This window comes from Seriola dumerili, unplaced genomic scaffold (assembly GCF_002260705.1).
Source record: "Seriola dumerili isolate Sdu_G_001 unplaced genomic scaffold, Sdu_1.0 BDQW01000025.1, whole genome shotgun sequence".
NCBI classification, from domain to species: Eukaryota; Metazoa; Chordata; class Actinopteri; order Carangiformes; family Carangidae; genus Seriola; species Seriola dumerili.
The window spans coordinates 11,459,977-11,474,282 of record NW_019174280.1 but is presented as its reverse complement, the minus strand read 5'-3'; the positions used below and the strand labels follow the sequence as shown (position 1 = coordinate 11,474,282).

Genomic DNA, 14,306 nt, shown 5'->3' with positions numbered 1-14,306 from the left:
ACAGCCCAAGCTGATTCAGCAAATTACAATTAGCAGTTTAGACTGAGCTCAAAAGCGCTAGTTTTGGACTGTTTGGATGGATAGTCGTAACAGGTTCCAGCCACGATACTGAACGATTTAGTCAATGATTGTTTTGTACTTTTGTCTATGCCTTTACATCTTCTTCTGTCTTGCAATGATGAATGATTTGTAGTGCCAAGACGTAAACTTTCTGTGTTGTTTGTCTCGTGTGAACAATACATCCTCTAGCCAAAACAATAATGCCTGCAGTTGGAATAAAACGAGGAAGAAGTCAGTGATGACAAAATGCGCAAAAAATCACCTATGTTTGCATTTTCTTACAATGGAATGATGAAACAGGCCCGATCACTGATTCACTTTTGAATAACCTCATTTCCTGGTTTTCCTACCACCTCCCAGCATGCCTTTAGAACTCATTGTGAGGTGACCCTCAACATTTAGCATGTAAGTGCTCTTGACTGCACAACAAACCCTCTGATTTCTGCATTAATGTGTAGCAGCAGGCCATTGTAGTGTTTGACTTGGTTTAAGTCTGTACCTTTGTGTCATGACCATCTGTTTGGCTGTTGAAGCAGTATGTTCAGATGATAAAACGGTGCATTTTCTTCTTTTACGTTTGCTCCTTTGATTTTTGTTAATAACCTGGTGCTGAATAAATACATTTGAAAGGTGCTACGACTGTGGACTGCAGAGTCCACTTTTTGGCTTTCTAAGAGCATGGCCTTCCGGTTGACTGAGAGAACCTGCACCCTACAAACCTGCAGTCTCAAAATGCTCAAAAGCTAGCACCTCAAATCCACACAGTTTACAGCAGAACTCAACTCTCAATGGTGCCATTTTGATTTTCCGATCTGCACAAAGAAAAACAACAGTTACTCTATTGTTCATATGTTTATTATACTGGTTTCAACATACAGTATGTTTTTGTTTTACTATGATTCAATCTGCACTAGGATCTTTTTCTTTTTTTTTTGAGAGAATGAAACTGGCAGATGACAAAATGCATCTTTTTGGTAAACGCACAGGAGCACAAATGTACTTCTGCTAATGGAATCTGAGTAAAAAAAGTATATAGAACGTGATTGCTGTGTTGTAAATTCCTGTCATCTATATGTCCTTAATCTGTGTGTATCTATTTTTGTTGTTATTGTAGAATTGGCTGTAATATTTTGTTTAAAAATGGATTTGATATTCCAATGAAGCGACTATGGTTGTCATATTAATTGCTGCTGATTTTTGAAATTGTTATCAAAGGTGTTGGGAAATATTGCTTTGTTTATATTCAATCAATTTCTAGATTGTGTTAGCTTGTTGGTGTATTTCACAAACCTATCAGGATACTCCCTAGGCTATATGATTTATCTGGGGTATTCCAAAAGTTGGCACAATGTCAGTAAGCAAACTCGCTACAGTCTGTAGCAACTTTATGAAAGTGTACTCATACAACCTATGTTGTGACTGAGAACATATAAGGAATGATTTCTTTGTTGTTGTTAAATATAAAATGTAAGTAAATTGTTTCATGGAATCCCCATTCTTTAAAAAAGCAAAACTGATGTCCAGTATTGTACCTACGCCCTATTTTTGGGAACAATATGAATATTATTAATAACATATGGTGCTAAAGTTCTTTTTGTATGTTTTGGTTTTTAGAAGAAAAGAGAAATATTATGCTGAAAATGTAATGTTAAGCCTTACTGTAGATTCATATATCAGACTGTTCATCCCAGAAGAGAAAAATAAATATAGTATTTGAAAGTGCAATATATCAGTACTGTATTCACATGCACCTCTCACATTTTGACAGACGAAAATGGCTGCAATATATCACCTGCAAAGATGTAAGATGTTAGCGTACACAGTTTAAACTAAAGGGGGGGAGAAGGGTTTATTGAATGTGCTCTAAATAATTCTTTACAGCATACGTTTTAGCTTGTGACTAGTAAATTTTTCATTTAGTTTGCTAAAGCCCTGTACACACACATTGGAGCTTTTAGTTTTCCAATTAAATATGAATAAAAATGATGAAGGTCAAAGTTGACATGAAAAAACCAGCGAGATAAGTGAATAAGTGAAATAAGCGAGGTAGCCATCAATTTGAGAAGAGGCTAATCGGGCAATTTAAGTGAAAACACCTATGTGGCTGGACCATGATTGTGTAGGGGCTTCTAATACTGGATCAAATCATTTTGCTAATCGTTTTACTAACTATTACTACTGAATAAATATAGCTGTTGACACATGGTATAGTCTCCACTACAGCAAGAGAAGTTCTAGGGTCAGTGGATATGCAGAGGATGGATGTGGGGTCATCCTTTGATAGACAAATTTTACAGACACAATATGTTTCTTCTGATAATATACAATATATTGAGAGGTATAATCTGCAGAGAACTGTGTTATAGCATGTAATAAAAGCCACATGAGGTCTGACAAGATAGGATTACCAAATGTATTACTTTTGCATCTGCATTGATGTCCACTTGTATCACTATTTGCAGTGGATTTGTGAAAGTGTATTGTTATAGTTGAATGCAGATCTTTAATATGACAAATTCAGACCAAATAGCTTAACATTTAATCCTTACGATAAAGAAGCCCATCATGACTGACCTAAAAAGCTGAACCTACTACCCAAAGTACTGCAAACAACAAGCAGACACATAACCTTTCATGTGCTTTATACAAAGGTATAAAAAAGGAAAACAGATGAAGTTGGCACAGTTTAAAAGTAAATAAATACCACTGTAGTTACTGTACATGTGCAGAACTTACCCTTCTTTGGTTGGCACTCATGCGCAGCCAAACCTGTGAGTGATTGGTCTCGTTTTCACTTTCCTCTTGCTGTATCTATACATGTTTTTCTCTCTCTCGCTGTTGCTGTCTTGATTATCTGTTCCTATTCTTGTCCTAGGAAAACAGGGATAGTAAACAGTAAATGTAAATAATGTGTCAAGATGTTGTTTTGATGGACACTTAAAATTGTCTCTTACTGTCATCACAAATATTACAGTGAAACATGTATAGGCTGTGTGTTTTTAGACTTGCAACACTCTTTTCAGGGCAAGAAATTTAGACAAATGCATTACAGTAACAACAGCTGTTATGGCTTACTGAGCACTAAGACATGAAGGAATCCTGCTGATAGTCGCTTCATGACAACTGATAATATTCTGCTCTAGTTCTATTTGGGAAAGCCCCTCACTTTTTGATCATGACTTAATTATGCAAAGGATTTATAAACAATATGAGGTTTTTTATGTTTTTTTTTCACAAATGATGATCAGAAAAAGCACAGGTGAGTCTGTAGCAAGAAAACAACAAAGCAAATACAACACAATATCAGAAGTAGCAATGAAACAATTACAAGGCATTTACAGCTAAGATAAGTAAGTCACCTATGCAAAGTCATTGTCTGCATTTGTGGCTATAATTTAGGTCTGAGATGAGACTTTGTCATTGAATAAACTGATTATTTTATTATTGTTAACAATTTGAACTGACAGCACATCAGGCTGGTTTCCCCTAATCCTGTTGTTATGATCATTATCATACTACACAGTAGCAGCTGTTTTGGTTTGTGCAAAGCAAAGCATGCTGGACCACAGTTCAACGCCCAAAATGGCGGCACGGTTGAAAAGTTTTGCCTGTGTTGTCCGAGTTTGTCTTCTTAACAGACTATTTCTTTAATTGTTTTAGCCGTACTGAAGCATACAATTTTCACACTGGTGGTGCGCCTGCATTTTTTCTAATGGTTTCGGAGTAAGACAAACACCGGCATGGCGTTTTGCTATCGGCTCAAATTTGGCATCACTTTACGTACGCTAGGCTAGGCTAAGCTAAGATAGGCTAGCAGGCTAACTACTGTCAGATGAGTGTTCTGCTTCGGTGGTTATGTGTCGTCTCACCTGGACCTCCATGCTGAGCTGAATATGAAGAAGAGGACCTTTACATAGAAATGGAGGATGATGTGAAAAAAGTGAAAAAGGTAAGTCTGGTATTTGGCATAACGCTACTTAAGTTGTCTGGCTATCCTGCTAACTTGTGAGCTAGTCAGAGCAGACTAGCTTAGCTGTTAGATGGCTAAGTTTAGTCGAACATCAAGTTACGTTTGCGTCAATTAGCTGACCGGCGGAAAGTGGCAAAGTACTCACAACAACACACTGACATATTTACTGTCTTCTCCGTTAATCAGCGTCACTTAAAACGGGCAAACGCCTAACTTACCGAATAGCCATTAAATAAATGTGAAGCGCAACAGATTGAGCCTAAAAGAGCGAGTGAAATGTTATAAATTAAAGTGTTCTCTGTTCAGGATTACCATGAGCTTCGGGCTGTTATCATTTTTTTATATTTCCAACACCAACTTTAACACGCTTTGTTCGCTCTACAGTTCAAAAATGTGTTTAAATGTAGTGGATGTTGGTTGTGGTAATTCTAATTCAGAGTAAAATTAGGCTAATGTTATATCCGCTGTGGTGTTTTTACCGGTGAAGGTGATGTTCGCAACACTGTATCGCGGTGCCAGTATTCTCAAAAAAGGCAGCAAACGCATAGCCATCTTTTCCAGAGTAATAACGCTCATTGTTATGTTCAGGCGTGGGTCATGGGAGACCTGCGTGCTCAACATCAGCTGTCAAAGACAGCGGTTATCAGTGTCAGTCATGCTAAAGGGAACCAGCACTCCTTGGTTGTACCAACCATCTAACTCCCTATCACACATAGAGTACATACACATACTACCTAATGATCCCACTTGGTTGGAAGACAGATCTTTATGTGCAGACATGTAGCTGACATTTCATTTGGACACATGCCTTTGTCCTTTTTTCCTATTGTTTCAAAGGAGCATTTTCCCCCTGTTCTAAGGATTGGCACAGGAAGAAACTGAAGGGCCGGACCCACCAAATCCAGGCACGACATTTCATGACAAGATTGCAAACTGAGCAACATAATGAGAAGTGAAGTGTCTTTGTTATGGTTGTGCTGATCATGCCATCATTTTTCCATTTCAATAACACTAATGTTATTGTCAATCTAATTAACTTCCTTTTGATTTGAAAGGAAATTTGGACGGAAATGGAGTGATAGCCTAGTGTTCAGAAGGTTTGTAGTGGCAAGGAAATATTTTTCCAGAAATTATAACTGATCAGAAGTGTGCTATCAGCTTGATAAGTCCTCGCCTGTCAGCAAAAAGAAAAATAACTTCTTTAAAGATACATTTAAAGACTTTGCCATTTTAGCTATTGTGAAAGTCAAATATCCTCAAATTAAAATAATTCCTTCTCTATTTTCACTTGTTGATATGAAGTTGGTGCTAACTTTTAAGGGGCCCTATCATCAGTACAGTTCTTGTTTGTGCCACTTGGTGGTGATAATGATTAGCATTTGGCCCAGGTGTATTTTTACATTCTCTGTATGGAGCTTTATATGATCACACAGGTTCATGCGAAAGCACAGACCCTTTCACATGATAATATGATAGTGTTACTTTGACTTTACTTTTTAATTTTTATAAACTTGTTTATAAAGGCTTCCTACTTGTCAAGGATTCTGAGTCATAGCATGAAATTTAGATGCATATCTGGAGATGAATTTTACAGCTGAATTGCCTCATTGGAATATAGCACAGTGAAAGTTTCCTGTACACTCACATATGCTGCATTAGCTTGCTTTCAGCCTAGCTTGAGTAGTATGAGTGTCTTACGAACACTGACGGGGTGAAGAGCAGCTTTACATAACGGAGGTGCTGCCGCCCTGGAAAGGCAGGAAAATATCTTAGCATTTCACCTTAGGGCCACTATAGAAGACTTAGCAGGGTTCATAGTATGGAAAAGTATAGAATTCAGTTTTAGCTATTTCCAGGTCTGGAGAAGTAAAAAAAAAAAAAAGACAGTATGGAAAAATATTTGTGTTTGTGTTTCCAGCCCTTAAATACAAAATTCAAAATTTCTAAAATTCAGTTGATCATACAGGTAGCGTTTTTCATGGTGTGTGGAGCAGGCAGCCAGCGCAGCCAAAATGTTTACCACTGAGTGACAGAGCATGTGCTAGGTCTTGCTAAAAGCAATGCAAGAAGTATGGCGTGCGTCTCAACACACACTCCTATGTAGAACTGCCTCTATGCCCAGAACTTCATCCATCTGTTTACGTAAGAGTGTGGCCTGAAAGGCCACAATGGGTAAATGTTTTGTGCTTGACAACCCCAAATATGAAGCCTAGCCAAGGATTCGAAGGTTTGACAACTCAAACATGTGGGAAGTGGCAACTGTAAGCCATATGCAAGGGCAAAAGCATTGTTGTCTTGTCACAGCATCCTCTGCTGCACTTGATCTAAGTTTTCATGCCTTGTTCTTAAGTGTGAGAAAGTTTAAAAGTCTGCCTACACTTGTTGTCACCCTGGTCACCACATCAGAAAGAAGCAATACAGTATCCTCACTTATGTTTCTTTGTTAACAGACTTTCACCATTAAAGGCACTGTTCATCTTGAGGCCATTCACCGGGGTCAGCTATGGTAGCTCTCGTCTCACATTTCACAAGGAAAGGCCATAAAATGTTAATGCACTTGTCTTCAGGAGCTACATACTGTTAAATAATGTACTGGCCATACAGGTTGTGTTGTTCTATGATGTGTTAAGTCTGTGATGAAGTGTCATCACATCAGGAAGGGGCCAAATTATAGTGTCTGGAAAAAAAAGGAACTAAGTCCACAAAACCTACATTAGATAGTCTGCACTGTTGTGTATATTAAGCATGCAGTGTAAACAGCTTTGCAAATGTAACAGCTGTGGTTAGGACATATACATATACTAATACACTGTTTTATATCTGTGGTTTAGCAGTGATGTGTATGGACGTTCAGTTGCAGACTTCTGAGTGAGTAATGGAAAAAAGAAATCATCACATCACAATAAAATCTGAAGGTGTGGAATGAACATAATTGTCACCACACTATTCTCTTTTGTCTGTCTTTGACTTCTGTGAAGAAAAACAAGAATAATGTGTTGGAGGTTTTAAGCGTTTCAACATTCAGTGCACGTATGTGCGTGTCATCACAGGAAGTTGTGGCTGGTCCCCTTCCTGTTCTAGTGCCTAAGTAGAGAGACAGAAACACTTCCCTTCCTTTGTGGGGGTCACACCCCTCTCATACATGTTCAGGCAGTGCTTGATCCTGTGTGTCGATCTCACCAGTTAGCAGCTGTAACTCTGTGAGCAGAGGCAACAGGTGACTTGTTTAGACATTGTGAGCGTTGCAGCATCTGTGGCCAGGCTACGTGCTTGCCGTTGAGTAGGCTACTCTTGAAGCGTGTGGGCTCATGGAGCACGAGGTAGGCTTTTTCAAATGCTTTCCATCTAGAAATATGCTTTGAAATGTTTTTTATTTTTCATAGACTTAACACCATGGGTAAATTGTATCAGTGCTTGTGGTAAGTACACTTATCTGAGCTCTTGAATAGAGTCACAGTGTTTACATTGTGCCAGTTGATACTAAAGTGAAATAATAATATTATATAATTTGACGTTTTTCTACTGGTTATAGGTGAGCAATGCAAAGGACAGCTCCTTAAGTATATGCAGAAGCATTTTTGAAAAAAAATATCTTGTTCTTTTGTGACACATCTATGGCAGCTTTCATTGAGGGTCTGAGGTAGATGTTCATCATTTTGATGTCAAGATCGGATTCTGTTGTTTAATGATGTTTTACATTGGCTTCAACTGCAAACATCTTGATTATTGCAAAATACTGAGTTTCCTCTTGCTCATGCTGTTTTAAATATTTGAGCAGCAACACATTGGGTAATGCGAAGGGCTGTACATTTGTACTCTCAGTCTGCTGTATCTTACTCTGCAGCGACCAGCACAGTCAGGGGAAGCAGGATCAGCAGAAATTACAAGGCATACAAGTACCACAGTCAACAGAAGTTTGATATAGCTTCCTCTTGGTTTTTGGGCACATTTAACTTGTAGCTGCGTCGGAGGTGCTTTACAGTGTGGCCAACCCATTTTAACTGTATCACATGTGTTTTGGACATAAAAAGTACTGTAATGATTAATGATATGCTGTCACAGAGGATCATAGAGTGCCACTGGTTTTTAAAGAGTATGGCATGCTGTAGTGTATCTATATGAACTGTGTATTTCATTTTGGAAGGTGAATTAATAACAAAAGAGCACAGTTATGCTAGTGGTTACAACAATCTTCTAATTTCTCCTTCCTCTTTGTCTTTATTCACCAGCCTGGTATCGTGTCTCCGTTCAAACGAGTCTTCCTGAAAGGAGAGAAGGGGAGAGACAAGAAAGCCCAGGAGAAGGCCACGGAGCGCAGGGCCCTCCACACCTTCTCACTCTCTCAGCCTGACCACCGCATTGACCCAGACATCCTGCTTAATGACTACATTGAGAAAGAGGTCAAAGTGAGTGTGAAATATAAGCAGAGAAAACCCACACCTATATATTAAAAGGATGGAGGAATCTTTAGATAATGTGTGTGTATATATATATATATATATATATATACACACATATATATATATATATATTATCTCTTCATTTCTTTATAAAACACTTTATATATGTACTGTATGGTTTGTCTTTCAGTACTTGGGGCAGCTGACATCAGTCCCAGGATACTTGAACCCATCCAGTCGCACAGAAGTGCTACAGCTCATTGACAATGCAAGAGTAAGTATCTGTGTAAGGAGATTCAACCTGATCTTGTTGTCACTCTCTCTCTCTTTCTCTCTTTCTCTCTCTGGCTCATTCTAAAACTAGTTGGATAGTTTTTACATTACTGAGATATTAACAGTAATAAATTAAAATCCTTTAATACCTATATGTCTGTAAATGCAAAGAGAATACATTTCATAAAAAACTTTATTGTTTATACTCCTTTGTAGTGAATTGGAAAAGTTGTCAGATATGGTATTATGATGTCTATCATAACAGGGATAATTACACATATTGTATGCCCCTGTCATTCTCAGAAATCGCATCAGTTGGCAGGCCAGCTGACATCAGAGCAGGATGCAGTGGTGAGCTTGTCGGCGTACAACATAAAGCTTGTATGGCGTGATGGTGAGGATATCATCCTGAGAGTGCCCATCCATGATATTGCTGCTGTCTCCTATATCAGGGATGACTCTTTGCACCTTGTGGTGATCAAAACAGGTAAGAACGCACACACACACGCATTCATACTGGCTCCTGGAATAGTAGACACGTTAAAATGACACTAAAATTTGTCAGACTGTTGAAAGTTGTAAGATTACAGAAACTTAAGAACACGCAGAGGAGTAGTTTAGGATCTTGTTCTAGCAGGGGCTTCACACAGTGATCATCTAGACTGGAGTTACTTGCAGTTCTGTTGTAACACACTTACAGTTGTAGTCAATGTTGCCAGATCCCTCTGGTTCTTTGTCCTTATTTAATTGGCCAAAGACAAATTGCTTAACAGGGAATAATAGGAATCTGATAATTTTACATCCAGTTTTGAGTCAATTCCAGTCAAAACTTGCATTTAATTGGCATCTATTTGGGAGAGTAATGATCAATTATGTGAAATTATAATCAAATTATGGCCCAATAATGAAGAAGCGTTTTGGATTCAAATATTTAAAAAATGTAGGCTAGTAGTGCCTACTGTGCTACTGTGTTTGTGTTTAACATTTGAATAATGAGATTTAACTACGTATTTTTCTGTGTTTTTTAGCCCAGGAGTCAGGAGGTTCCCCCTGTCCCAGCTCGTGTCCTGATCTCAACAAATCTCAGACCCTGAGCTCCTTATCAGAGAGTGGAGCTGTGCTTGTGGAAGTCTGCTGTCTGCTTGTGCTGGCTGTTGATAATAAGGTAATATTTTGCATACAACGTTATGCAAACAACAAGCCTGTTTGGAAGAGCTAAGTGGCAGTATGCATGGTTCATCTATTAAGTTAATTTAGGTTACACAGGTGAAAACAGTGCCTTTTGAACCAAGGTATACAACAAATTAACTAACAGAGATGACTTCAAAATGTGAATTAGTGAACCCACCTGCAGTGTTTTTTGTTAAGTGTCAATGTAAACTGAATCAGTTATGGAAATTATCCTCAAGATTGCTATTAACTTCTAAAACTAATGTTCAGAAAGCCTAGTTTAATAAAATGAGCGTACGGGAAACCACAATCTGGACTGATGCATGTAATTAGCTATTTGCTCATGCATTCTTATTGATGTAAAGACCAGAAATCATAATTACAGTAAAGATAACACACTCCAGCAAATTGTCATGGAAGACTTCAATTCAATTGAATTTGTAAGATAATGGTGACATTTTGATAAAGAAGATGTAAAATATATTAACACATTTTTTTTTTTCCTTGTCTTTCAGGCGGCAGCAGAGGAGCTGTGTCTTTTGCTCAGCCAGGTCTTTCAGATTGTTTACACAGAATCAACCATCGACTTCTTGGACAGAGCCATATTTGATGGAGCAACTACACCTACAAGACACCTTTCTCTATACAGCGGTAAGGAATAGATCAGTTCTCTAGACAAAAACAAACAGACAGGAACCACACATATTTTTCTCAGGTATTAGCAAGAATAACGAATGTGTTTTGTAAGATTTAATTTGGTTTAATAGCTTAGTGCTATAGTGCTGTTTTTCTCCAGGTACTGCGCAATATAGAAAACCTCCCAAGCTTTTAACATTTCAGAACTAAATATAAATGTGCATCTGCCTTAATTTTGCAGATGACTCTTCAAGCAAAGTCGATGTTAAAGAGGCCTTTGAAGCAGAAGGAAACTCATTGTAAGTACATAGTCCAAGATTTCTATTTTGTTCCCATTTAAGGTACAGTGTTCTAGAAAGACACTCTGTAATTTGTTTACTTGTCACTTATAAGGGATGCATTTTTGTGTCAGTCCTTTCCAGGTCTCTGTAGAGGCAGAAGGAAACTCCCCAACAGCTTCCACCCCAGCATCCCCGCAGACAAAAACCGCGAGTGAAGGAGAGCTCAGTACCACTGCTGCAGAGCTGCTGCAGGACTACATGACTACAGTATGATGATTCACTTTCTCTTTCTTTGTCCCTTTCTGATTTTGAGAACAAGAAGTTTTTTTTTCAAGCTTTATTGATTCTTGTTTTTTTTTTTTTCTGTCTCTCTTTTTTTTCTTTCCTTCATAGCTGCGGACAAAACTGTCATCGCAAGAGATCCAGCAGTTTGCTACCCTGCTCCACGAATACCGTAACGGTGCATCCATCCATGAGTTCTGCATAAACCTGCGACAACTCTATGGGGACAGCAGAAAGTTCCTCCTACTTGGTACGACCACTCTTAACATAACCATATTGCAGGGAGGGCTGACTAACTGATGTCACTGGACAAGCTTTGTTTTCTGTCCACTGTATTAAACTGGTCTAAACTTTGGTCATTGGCATTTTGCTGTTTTCAGTGCTATTTTTATTCAATCACACTGCAATATGTTGACCAACACTTACTGGCTGCCCCCAAAATGAATGTGCTGTTGAGGTCAGGCTATGAGTAGATGGTGGGAAATATTGAAGCAGAGCTGTCACAGTCTTGCTTGGTGGCTATGACAGTAAAGCCACACCTCACAATCAGTTCCAATTTCTAACCACAACAGTTTCAGACCAACTTTCGTTTCTCCACATGAAAATATGAGATATCTCTGCTGCTTGTTCCTTAGTAAGATACACTTACCGCTGTATATGTAATTGAAACATTTTTTTTTGTTACAGTCCATGATCATATGCATTAAACTTCAAAACACACTTGTGTCCTTGTGATGAGTACTAGTGTGTACATTAGTGTTTACAGCTTTTCATTGCCCCCTGCAGGCCTGCGTCCCTTCATACCAGAGAAGGACAGCCAGCACTTTGAGAATTTCCTTGAGACCATTGGTGTCAAGGACGGCCGAGGGATCATCACAGACAGCTTTGGTCGCTATCGACGTACGCCCAGCTCCGCCTCCGATTCCACCACCAATGGCAACGGAGCAGCGGGAGGAAGTGGCGACAGTGCGGCCTCAGACGAGGGCCAGGAGGCCTCTGAGGGTGACGAATGGGACCGAATGATCACCGACATCAGTAATGACATTGAGGCTCTAGGCTGCAGTATGGACCAGGAGGGAGTGACACCCTGACATGGTGAACAAAGATATATTTGCAAGAGGTGAGGACATAAACTGACGGCCTCACGTCAAATGATCAGTAGACAGAAATGAGCTGAATGGATCAGATGAAGGTGGTCCTTAGCACTGACCTAAGATTTGGTTACTTGTATTTTCCTCTAATTGTCAAGAGGACATTCCATAGTCCCTACGCACTCAAGGAAAACCTCAGCTTATTACCACAAAAACATGAAGTCAACAAATGCACTTATGCAGAGCCTGTAGATGACATGCAGTTAGTTGGCTATTTTTGCATTTCAGAGGGATTCGTAAGCTCTGATATGTTTTTAAAGTTTCTTTGATTTTTGTATCCTTTATTGGCAGTATCTGCCACAGCTGTCACCAATGTAGCGAAAAGCTCCAGACTCTTTGAGAATGTTTCTGTTTTGAATACCCTCAAAGACTGGAGAATCTGTCAGAGGACTGTGTACATGTTTTAGAAGGTTAAGACTTAAGCTGTGCTTTTGTATTACTATAGGTCAATCAGCTTCATCCACCAGAAGAACTTTGGTTTTCTTCAGTTATTTCACATTTGTGCATTTGCTGTGAGAGTGTAACATTTTGCTCTATATATATATATATATATAAATATATATATATATATATAATAATATATATATATATATATATATATAATTTTGTTTTTCAATAAGATTTGTGTACCACTTTGTTTTACACTATCATTTGTTATGTGTTTACTCATTTATATAATTTTGCCTTATTCAAACTGACCAAGGAAATGCTGTAAAAACAAAATTCTCATTCAGTGTCTGTGATTGAGTGGGGACTGTATTTGACAAAGCCAGTTAGTTGATGGCTGATGTAACTTTATGATTTTAGATGTTTGTTCTTCTCATGCAGGTCATCTTGTTGTGTCTTGTGACATTACATCTGTCATTGTGCCTTTTCACTGCAGTACTGTTGCCAACTGTCTGTCACATACAGACAGGTTATTATGAACTGTACCTACAGTTGTTGAGCAAATCATAGTTATTAAATAACAGCTCCTTTACACAGTTTTTCTGTTGGTGTTGTAAAATTACAAGCATCATCATGTCAAATGAATGATTTTCGTTTACACCTGTCTGCTGCATTATCAGCAGTTTGAAGTGAGAGTAACCTCCTCATTTAATTTGACTTTCTTACAGCAAAACTGACACGAGGTGAACATTTTATAATCTTGACTATGATCCCCTCTGACTGATCATTTGCTTGGATGCACCTAAGCTGCTGTGAAACTTCAGTCTGAGTTTCATCAAAGCAGTCACGCTGGATGTTGCTGAATAGCCTCAAAGTTGGGGATTAGTTTTGTGAGTCTGAGGGACAAGAAATTGGCAGGACAGCTGGAGTTGAGCACATTCCATTCTGTGAAGCCACTCACCAGGCTTTTAAACCATTTCCCTCACAGATCTACCGTTTCATTTTTTTTTCTTCCCCAGTAAGTTTTGAAAGTACAAAACATACTGGAAGCAAAAGATGATTGCCCATTGTCTGGGTTGTGTCATGTTTGTTGTGGGACTGAAGCAGAGGTGTAGGAGTGCATGCACAGACTGGAACACTACACCTGGGCTCAAATAGCCTATCTGACTTGAGACACACTGTCTGCTTTACACAAAAGGATGAGATAATCCAGAAGCCTATGATCTCACCGTGCAAATACAGATTCTTTCTCATCACACTAACAGACTATTCACATCAAGTTGCACCCGTTTGTGACAATGTGTCTACATTGTTTTGGCACAGAAGGAGAGTAAATGATTGTTTTTGACATGCTCTCAGTGTAATTGATCTCTGTGTGTTTTCTCACAGTACTTGGAGGAGTCCTAATTGGCCTCCTGTAAATTGTCATTTTAATACAATTTTAGCCCAAACAGAATGACTCATTACAATGCCTCATTGGAAGCACATAATTATTAAATAGATCAGTTAGTTTAATTAACTCATTTAAAGTTCCCATGCTGTTTTATAATGAGGTTGCTAATTATCTTTTCGACTGGAACCCCTGTAGAGCCTCTACAGTAAATGTATCACCTTGCATGAGCTTGCCTCATAAAGATGAATCAGATAGTTGCATTTATTTACTTGTTTCAGTTACATGACGATTGTAGTCAGGAAT

General features: G+C 38.6%; 1 protein-coding gene across 2 annotated transcripts; it reads left to right on the top strand.

Annotated features, from left to right (window-relative positions):
• The first annotated feature begins 3,636 nt into the window (after positions 1-3,636).
• On the top strand, positions 3,637-13,202 carry ccm2 (CCM2 scaffolding protein). 2 transcript variants are annotated; one of them, XM_022768827.1, is made up of 10 exons: positions 3,637-4,009; positions 8,260-8,436; positions 8,621-8,704; positions 9,007-9,190; positions 9,732-9,868; positions 10,389-10,524; positions 10,751-10,808; positions 10,922-11,057; positions 11,184-11,322; positions 11,859-13,202. In XM_022768827.1, the coding sequence occupies exons 1-10, from the start codon at positions 3,980-3,982 to the stop codon at positions 12,161-12,163; spliced, it is 1,386 nt and encodes a 461-aa protein (XP_022624548.1). In that variant the 5' UTR covers positions 3,637-3,979; the 3' UTR covers positions 12,164-13,202. The 2 variants fall into 2 exon arrangements, with proteins under 2 accessions (XP_022624548.1, XP_022624553.1); XM_022768832.1 differs by lacking the exon at positions 3,637-4,009 and adding an exon at positions 7,157-7,350.
• Positions 13,203-14,306: the final 1,104 nt, after the last annotated feature.

What these genes read in the sequence shown, in the direction of transcription:
- ccm2 (XM_022768827.1), top strand. Translation starts at nt 3,980, where the DNA reads ATGGAGGATGATGTGAAAAAAGTGAAAAAG. An exon ending in ACACCTTTCTCTATACAGCG is followed by an intron (nt 10,525 to 10,750) that starts GTAAGGAATAGA and finishes TTAATTTTGCAG; the next exon opens with ATGACTCTTCAAGCAAAGTC. An exon ending in TGCAGGACTACATGACTACA is followed by an intron (nt 11,058 to 11,183) that starts GTATGATGATTC and finishes TTTCCTTCATAG; the next exon opens with CTGCGGACAAAACTGTCATC.